At 40.9% G+C, this 10,193-nt stretch overlaps 1 protein-coding gene across 1 annotated transcript; it reads right to left on the bottom strand.

The window, feature by feature from the left end:
• Nucleotides 1-2,204: 2,204 nt before the first annotated feature.
• LOC110977885 (profilin-1A-like) lies at nt 2,205-9,939 on the bottom strand. Its single transcript, XM_022232405.2, has 3 exons — nt 9,618-9,939; nt 7,784-7,961; nt 2,205-6,043 (listed from the first exon to the last, which is right to left on the bottom strand). The coding sequence occupies exons 1-3, from the start codon at nt 9,774-9,776 to the stop codon at nt 5,946-5,948; spliced, it is 435 nt and encodes a 144-aa protein (XP_022088097.1). The 5' UTR covers nt 9,777-9,939; the 3' UTR covers nt 2,205-5,945.
• Between the last annotated feature and the right edge of the window lie 254 nt (nt 9,940-10,193).

Raw genomic sequence — 10,193 nt, 5'->3', positions numbered from 1 at the left:
CTCATTCCTCTGCTTGCCTGCATGGATGTTTGCTTGCTTGCTCGCCTGCTTGCTTGATTGATTGCTTCCCCACTTATTCGCTTGCTTGCCCATTCCTCTGCTTGCCTGCATGGATGTTTGCTTGCTTGATTGCTTGCTTCCCCAATTATTCGCTTGCTTGCTCATTCCTCTGCTTGCCTGCATGGATGTTTGCTTGCTTGCTCGCCTGCTTGCTCGATTGCTTGCTTCCCCACTTATTCCCTTGCTTCCCCATTCCTCTGCTTGCCTGCGTGGATGTTTAAATTGCTTGCTTGATTGCTTGCTTCCCCACTTATTCGCTAGCTTACTCCCCTCCTCACTCGCCAGAAAACCCCTTGACTTGAAAGCTAAACAAGTAGCAAGCATGACAGATATTTACCTTCAGTGGAGTGGAATGGACTACAAAATTCCATACTGCATAGCATGCCAACAAACTGATCTCTTAACTGCTGACATAGAACAACATTGAACAAGCAGTTTAAAAGTCAACATGATAACAATGGCATTGCATGATAGTCATATACTAGCCACTGTGCAACTTTCAAATAAAAACTTCGGGAAACCTTTTTCAAGAATGGAGGTAGGACAAGTTTAATACTGAAAAAAATAGTTGGCAAACCTTTAACTCATAAATGCCACCCTATCCGAGTGCTATGACTTGTCAGATGGCATTCAATCAATTGGTATTTTCATTCTTAAGCCTGCCAAGTGTAGTGGGGCAGTTTCATGCCTAGGCGAACAAGTAACCTGAGCCCCATCAAATTATCCCTGGCCCAATTTCAAACACATCTGTCACCCATTACTCATAGCACTGCCATACCAAACAGTACCACAGTTTCACCAGGGAATGTAAACGGATTCAAATGTACACGTATACACGTGTATGTACAAAGAGGTGAAAATTGTAAGCGGCTGGAAAGAAAACGAGCCATCTTCGAGCTACATGGCTTAAAGACATGCCTGGGTTCCCATGAAATGTCAGTGTGAGAGGGGTTCTTTTTATTTTGACTTTGAAGCTTTTAAGAAGTACGGGCCTCGGTTGAATTACTGCAGGTTTGAAATTTTTGCCATTGAGGATATGAGGATGGAGTGCAGTCTGGTAGTGGAGTTTGTATTGGTGAGAGATGTGCGAAAGGCCTCGTTTGTGGGCTTTTGATGTCTTACAATGCTGGCCTTTACAGCATTTCACAGCTTAGTTACACACAAGCCAAATGGCCTTGACTGTCATTCAGGTTATACGTTGATTCAACATCTAGTCAACGTCAGAAAATGCTGCTGTTAGTCTGAAGATCTCCTGTAAAAGTCTTAGTTTCCCCAAGAAAGAAATTCATCTATTTCATTCTTAATTTACAATTCTTTCGTACCATTGCAAATATACCAACAAAAAAAAAAAGAAAAAATTCACGTCTTGTATGAATTTGTCAAGTCGCACGAAACCCCTGACCACAAAAATGTTCTGCGGTATGCGAGACACCGTACCTGCTGGAATGTCAGAGTTTCACACAGCTTATCATTGGTTAATTGCAATTTTGTTCATTCAAACGCTCAAACATACTCCGGGTAGCCATGGATTTGTTGATTTAGCCTTGCCACAGGAAGAGGTCCCAAATATTTCAAGAATGCCATTAAACTTGAAGGATGAGCAAATCAAGGGACTTTTTTTTGGACATATCATGTGCAGACTAAACATGATGAAAGAACTGTGGATTTTTTTTAATACTTTCATCTGTTCATTGACTGTAACTCTGCAACAATACTGCAGAGGCCGTGACATTCAGTTCAGACTGTGGCAAATGTTGTTATTGTAGATTAATGGCACGTACGGCAGACTGGTGCCCTGCGTGCCAACTGTGGCCCTTTATTAAACCGCAAGTATTTATACGGTGTGATCTGACAATTAATGGTGGTTAATGAAGGCACTACCATCACAATGAACACCATTTTGATAGAAAGACTGAGAAACGACAAAAATGATTCATTCAGAGAAAAGGGAACTCGGTAGTGGTTAAATTGGCCACGAGACCCGAAATGCAAGAAATCACCCTTAATTGGGGCCAATTCAAATGAATGATACTTTCACATTTCAAGTCTTTTGTCCAGGTTTCTTTACGCGACCAAAAAAAAGTATGTGATACACGTGGATGTATCCCCTGCACTCAAGAAAATGAACACAAAACCGCAAAATGTAAGAATTTCTAGCAATATTTCCGATTCTCATTTTATTCATTCAGTACATCATTTCATCATATTTCACATCATGCATGGCACCAAATAATCAATACTAAACATGGCAAGGACCGCAAGTAATAAAACATTGATCTAGTATGCCCGCCCGATCTGTCCAGTCCCCGGCTTTTTTGACAAAGTCATCTGAGATATTCCGAGAATGCCTTCAACGGTGATGTATGGAAGTGTTGGATGACCTGTTTTGACACATCCTGATTATTGCGCACGCAACGCACAGTGTGATTGCTGTCGATATCCAGTGTAAAGCCAATGTGATTATCACTGATGCAGACCTTCAGCTTTTGCAAGATGCAGGTACGTACGGTACGAGGTACAGGCAATGTGATTTGCAGACAGTACCAGGAAGACTGCACACGTACTGCTCAGGGACGAGACACTGACTACGAGCTAACTCTTTAAATATAAGTTCGTAAAATGTGACCCCATCTACATGTAACGCTACATGTACATGAATGGACCATAGATACTTGTAGTCTAATCTGTAAGAAAACCCTCAATACAGTGTACAAGTACACATTGAACCTTATGATCTCCTTGTCAGCGGCTAAATATGACAATGCAAGTCTCCCCTCCAATGGGATTTGTTCCTAACTGAACCCGGTTTCCCCTGATTGCACTTGAAAAGTTAAGTTTACAGGTAAAATTTCCCTATGCAATTACAAATGCGAAGAACAAAAACAAAATTTCAATACTTAGAGGCAGCAAAATGCATAAATGTGTACGTTCAAACAATTCACGTCCAACAGAAGTTAAATTTCATTTGGGCAATATCAACACGAAAGGCAATGTCAACATTTTGATTGATGTCACTAGGCAATAAAACATTTGTCAAACCAATAAAAATCTTTCTTTAAAATCATATAGTAATACAGGCAGCAACAATAGCCCAAATACATGTATTGCGCAAGGTTAAAGTTCAATGAGGGTGAAGCTACATTTTGGTCAAATAACTACTTGTTTTTTACAAAAACATTTGTTAGCATTAACACTGAACCATGTAAACAAACAATTAAGCCTGGCTAACCGAACAACTATTCTCGTTTCAAAATTTGAATACAACATCAACTTTTAAAAGATTTCAGATGCATTTTTTTTTTCAGCCAGACAACAAGAGCAACATCTTTGCATAGCATAATCCCAAAATTTACATGTTACTAGTCATTCAGATGTTTATACAATTGCCATAGGTTACTGCAAAAATCCAGTCATACTACATTTTAGAAAGCTAGCCTTTTATTTGTAGTATTAAATCTCCCCTTCTGTGTTCAGCTTTGGATTTTTACATAGCAAAGCAAGAAAAAGTAATCCTGTAGACATTCTTGAAATACTGAAATAAAATGATACACACTCTTCGTGGGGATACTCTACTTCCATAATTATAAAGAGTCGCTTTTGCAAATGTGAGCAAAGAGTTACAAACGGTAATGCTTAATTCTATCCACTGGTCACAGAAATAATGCGGCCACCTTATGAAATATTGGAAGGTTAACCGAACAAAATGTAATTGCTTTTTGAAAGCCCGTGCCTCTTTATCAATAGGGAATCATCCTGGGAAAAAAAAAATGGAGACACATTCCGAGTGAATATCGTATAAAATTCTGCACACTGGGTGAAGATCAGTCTAGAAATCTGATTTACCCTTTTTGTATGAATGTCAGTTTCAAGAAATTACAATTTGACGCTCTCCAGTTTCCCCCATAATAACCCGTTGCATTTTACAGCCAAAATGATTCAGATGAAAGTTAACATCAGACATGACAAGCAAAGGACAAAAAAGAAGTGATACTTGATATTCAAAATACCAAGCAATTCCTGTTTACAAAGTATGAAAAGCCCTACATATTTGCACACGCACATGCAATGTACATGTACATCTACATGTACATGCCTGCGTGTGTGCATGCACATGCACATATAGTGCAGCCTGCATGCACATTCCGCACACACCATGTGTTATTCTTGTTGGTCGCAAATATATTACAGATCTGCAATTCAAGTTCAAACAAATGTAGGCATAATGCACATGGAGACGCGATGGTGGAATTTGATGACACAAAGGGCTGGACATGAGAAACAAAGTTCCCCATCAAATGAAAACACACTGATGTGCATGCATGGGCCTCTTCATGTACGTGCGTGTACATGTACGTACTTCAATGGGAAAAAAATCCTTCAATTAGAATTTACGATATGTATGCAATTTGTTCACAACTAACCCAGAATGGTTGGTTTAAAATAAATTAGCAAAAGCAATTGCAAAACAAGAAAGATATACAAATTTACAACAAAATCGACCATTTTTATTTGTTGATAATTTTTTTTTTTCTGGGTTAGTTTATGCATTCAGAAGTCTGTTTGCTTCTCAATCGGAAATCTCTGCCTGGAGCTGTTGTTGCTTTTTAGTAACAACATGTTCAAATTTAACAGTACATGTACTTTACCCAGACGTTCTCACGTGTTTCTGTCCACAAATGAAATTCCATAAATTTTTCCACGACCAAATATGAAACATGCCTTCATTTTTTGCGGAGGTTTTGTTTAGGCTAGACATCATCTACACGTACACGTCCCGTGCATGCTCATGTACAAGTCTATCAACCATAGGGTATGAGCGAGGCTTTCTGTTGTAAACCCCAGTGCGGTGGCACTTCATGTGAAATTCCTCAACACAGGGGTTCAATTTGTGAAATTGTTTTTTCCTTTGACCTTCATTTCTTTCCTGCCATTTAAAGGAAGACACAAAACCCCTCTGCCAGAGATCAAGACCCGATTTAATTAAACGAGCTGTGCTAAACTCAGCAGATAATGGCACAGGGCTGGTGAGTAACGGCGGTGTGATAACTCCACCAATACCAATACCAATTTGGCTCCAGGGCTTCGGCCATGATGGTAATGGTGCAACTCCTTGTTTCATGCTCCTTCACTGACGTGAAAGACACATGGGCACGCTCCAGTGCCGTCATCTGACTCGATGTAATGTACACATGGTCACATCTGGGCTCCGTACTACACGACTGACAATCTGATATGGAGCCAATTATTTCCCCTGGTCATGGAAAAAACTGAGACAACAATTACAAGTGGGGCAGCTGCATACTGAAGTGACTTTTTTCAGGAACAGATCTTACTGCACAACTCGATTGCAACAAAATGTCTTTTCTCTTTCTTTTTTATTTGCCTCAGCCAACAAACGTGAAATCCAAAATGACTTGAGACTTTCTTTTTTTTTCAATCTGAATTTTCTCTGGACTGGTTTCACATACCAGTGAAAATGCACACTCTTGTGCCTTGCAAGTCCACAAAATGCAACAACATTAAAAACACGAATATTCTGAATACCAAGAGGTAAACCATTAAAGACTCCACGGTAAGTGAAAACTGCACTTTCTTGGTGTGCGTAGCACAAACAGTTAATAAAAATCATACATAAATATAAACTGCATTTCAAAAATGAAATCAAATCATACTTTCTACATTTAAATGTCATTCACTGTCAAACAGATTTCTGTGAAAATTAAAACTTTTTGGCAGCAGCTGGAGACGAGTTAGGTAATACTATTATGGCAAAAACAACTTGGTGAGATAATATTAAGACTTGTGACAACAAGGGAAGAACAGACGAGTGGCTGACTATGTGAAGTGAAGGGCGCCCTCTGGAGTACACGGTGGCACGAGACTCATCACATGCCATTCCCCGTGAGATAATCGCCTAGCTTGATGGTGGCGTTGTTCAGATCGCCCGCCTGTGCGCTCTCACTGGCGATGACGATCAGGAGAGCTGGCAGTCAAATACAATGAAAAAAGCGAGACAAAGCAAACCCAATCGTAAATTTACTCGGAACAATCTACTGTAAGAGAATTTATGCATCTTCGTTGGGGGTAAAGAAATCAAGATTAACACTGAACAGGCTGAGTGTGAACACACAAGAAACTAACATAAACGTACAACGTACATGTAAACCTGTCCAGGCAATCTTGCAACACTTGTGCCAAGATTATGAAGAAAACTATGGCTAAACCAGGCAAGCCTACATGTGCGATGCTCTCAAGTTCCCCACCAACAATGCCAACTATTTTTTTCTTTCCAGCAAGCTTGATCAAAGTAAAAAGGCTGATTTACACTTTAGGCAAATGTGAAAGTGAAGTGAATTTGGCATCATAAAACATTGGCAGCAAAACTCCCTCAAACTGAAATGTGTAAAAAAAATTTGAGAATTTACAACCTGAATATTTTTTCTGACGTCACAAATATCCCATTCGCTTTCACTTTCGTACCAAGTACAAACCGGCCTTAACACGTGTGTGTGCCTTCGTATGGAGCCCCACTCAGTCCTGACATCCTGGCAAATGTCTTACACTCGCAGAGTAACAGCCATTTTATTCAGCTAATGTCATGACAAGTGCATGTACATGTATGTACAGTGGGCAATTGCACTGCACATATTCGGCCCCCATGTACTGGTATATGTACATTGTGTAAGGCTTGACGGGTGAGGTACATGTACTTGTACATATAGCCCAGGCAACTGTTAAGTCCTGCAAGGCAGGAGCCGAGGCAGGTCCTAAGTGGGTTAAATGGCACTGAGATTGACTGACTGGATCCAGTGGCTTTGGGGGAAATCCGTACCTGACTTGCATCGCCAGGCATGGGATGACTACGGTACCGCACACAGACACTGCATGTACACCGCATATCTGTAGGGTGCAGTGTGCCATTAATAATTGGTGCACTTGACCGTGCCGCCGCAATCAGATTGGAGCCCCACATCGATTGCCATAATTTGCTATTGTCATTTTGAGGAAATGTAATAGAATACGTAAGTGTAACTGGAAATGAATTCAGTTATCAAAGTTTACAAAACTGCCAGTTACTTTAATTAACCTTCCGTTTGCAGTAACTGTCAAAAACAGTAAAAAATTCCTTCCATTTCCCCTGTACAGTACACAGACATGTCACATGCCACTTGACTGATTTTGACTGATAGGACAACTGTGTTGAGAATGCATCTTTGCATATAATGATGAAATCTGCACACTTCAATATGGAACATGGGCAAAAAAATGTTTTCAGAACGTTTCGTGAAAACCGCTAGAAGAGGATAGTTTAAATAATCTATGTTACACAGTACACAGGGTTACTCTGGATGCAATACTCGACAACAGACCTTCCAATCATCCAATGAGATATGGAACAGACATAAAGAGGTTCCTTAAAGAAGGAAAAAATTCCATACATAGACATCAGTCACATCGCTACGTTTTCCCTACAATGGCAAACTGTATCAGCCCTTAGAATGGAATAGCTAGTCCTAAAATGCCAAAATTGGGAGGGACAATATTGAAACATTTGCTACGAAAACAAAACACACATTTTCGGGCCAGTCTCACGGGGTCATGGGTATCAAGTGCACTTTTTCTGAATCCTACTTTCTAGACACAAATCTCGGCCCACAAGTTAATGGTTTGTTTCAGAGAAGCTGTGGCCCTGTGTTATTAAACCTGCAAACTTTGACCTCACCTGTTTTGGACTTGTAAATGCATATGGACCCTATGCCCTTCTTCTTGCCAAAAACCGTTGTGTCGTCGCTACGCAGGTACATGAATTTCATCGATCCTAGCTTGATGCCGGTTGCGCCCAGTGGATTTTGAGCTTGGGTAAATGAGGAGACAATGTTTTTGATATCACCAGCACTGGCCTGAAAAAAAAAAGAACAAATATTCCATGTAACTTTATGCATTGTGGTTACTCATTCCATACCGGCAAGGCGATAAAACAAGGTTCGAACCCAGTAGATTCATAACCATGGAGGATCTTTCAACAGGGAAATAAAGTTTGAGATTGATCTGTAACCGTTTGGTCAGGTTTCTGTTTCCAATAGACCCCTTGCATTAAGGCGGAGTCAGAGGCTTTTTTTATTATTTCAATTTAATTACAATGAATGCAAAAAAGGTTCACTCCAGCCTATCCTAGGGGAAGAAAGAAATGCCTTCTAACGTAATGTCATACGCAGGGGGCCTATGCTCCAGATTACAGCAAGCGCAAAATCGGCGCTTACCGCAGCAGAAAATTCTGTCCTTGTGGCGAACGTATTTCACGGGTTAGTGAGAAATTTTGGCTTGTGCGCATGCGCACATCCCATTACGAAGGCTTCTGTGCTTAAAAACGTTAGCATAGAATTTTTCTGCTAGCACTGTTAGTGCAGAACGGATGTCGTAAGTGCAGAATGGAGATTGTACGTGCGGAATTCTGTGGTAAGAAGCACCGTGAAATTGGGCCCTGGTCTGGAACAAAAGTACTTAAATCACCTTTCCCTCTGTCATACTTTTTCAATGTACATGTACATGCATGTCAGGGGAAGGGCAACTACATGTGCATGTACGTATGCAATTTCCTCTGTTTTTCGTCCTTAACAAAAATTGCACAATGTGGAGAAAAATGTCAAAATTGTATTCTCAAAAAGTGTAGGGGCCTTGAGCCTGTTTTGTCAGTTAGTAATTTACAAAGTCTGACTTCAAAAGTTGTATGATGTACATGTAGGCCAGTTCCAGATCATCCCAAGAATGTTGTTGGCATGGTTGAAAGAGCATGAAGAATGTACATGTAGATACTGATGTAACAACACTTCATTGATAATATAAATCCGAGTCAAAAACATTTTCAAAGGCGAAATGGCGATGTGTTAGGCCTCTATTGGTATGTATTTTCAACCACGGGGTCGGACATCTGCTCCACGCCGGACCCCACTGGTCTGGGGGTCGGCTAGGCCTAAGTAACAGTAAGTTCGCCCCTCAGTTTTTTTTTTTCATTCTCTTCTGCTTCTGCTGGGTACTGTACAATCGCCAAAATTCTGGCTGTCCCGTACAGATGACGCCGCGAGGGATCTGGTTGCAACTAAAAGAATTAATTTGTAAAATGAACTTGTTAGGACAGAACAGCAATATCAATTTTGTCAATTTCGGTCTTGAAAGCGCCAAGATAAGAGTCGCAGAACATCTGACATGGTTTGGTGGAGGTACAATGAGTGAAGATAGCTATATTTGTTTGCCCGGATACGGTTGTAGATAAGGTCTTAATTTTATTCATGCTCTTTCCACACTACTACTAGTACTAGCCTACTAGTACTAGACAAGCTCTCCTTTTCACAGGCCCCCATCCCCATTTATTGCTGTAAATCTGTGAATAATTTTCAATGTTTACCGTATTGTTATGTGAAGAAATAAGCGAGATTGATTGACGATTGAATTAAAAGTTCTTCAAATGCAACAGGCCTGACGTTGCAGCATGAAATTCTTGGAATGGGAGGAGGAACTGCATAGATTCTCTCAAATGTAAATGTACTACACTAACTTACCGTTATCGACCACGGTTTGTTCGTTGACATCCACGGGTTGCCGTCCGCTAGACCGAAAATCCCAACGTGCGTGAGTTGACTCGATCCCTTCTCCCCGCGCCTCTGGATTTCTGCGCAGTAGTAACCATCCAGGGAATCCTTGTAAGCGTCCCAAGACATGCTGCTGCTCCCTTTTGACTTGAATTTTCGGTGACAAAATAACAGCAGTCCTACCTTTCCGGCCTCAAACACTTTCAGTTTCACTGACGTAGCCTACACTGCCTACTCTGATATGCACAGATCGTACTTCCGACCGTACCGGCGATATTCCATAAAATGCGCGCGTACCGCACACGCGATGCCCACACAATTACAACGCGCGGTAAATAAGCGTCTGGTAGCGGCCGCGTACGGTCATCATTCACAGTGTTAAGACCAAATCTGGTTTCGGGCAAAAACGTGACTGGCAACATGTAGCTTCCACGAGCAGACGACTTTCATACAATACGCCCCCTGGCGGGTGGATTTATAACATTTCGACGCCGACTTTCTTAGAAATCCAGCAGGTTACGCTCAAAATGCATCCAGAAAAAATAT

The sequence above is a fragment of the Acanthaster planci genome, linkage group LG14, assembly GCF_054643075.1.
Source record: "Acanthaster planci isolate LZ-2023a linkage group LG14, COTS_SCS, whole genome shotgun sequence".
Lineage (NCBI taxonomy): Eukaryota > Metazoa > Echinodermata > Asteroidea > Valvatida > Acanthasteridae > Acanthaster > Acanthaster planci.
Note: the sequence above shows the minus strand (reverse complement) of the source record. Positions and strands in the feature narration are given on the sequence as shown.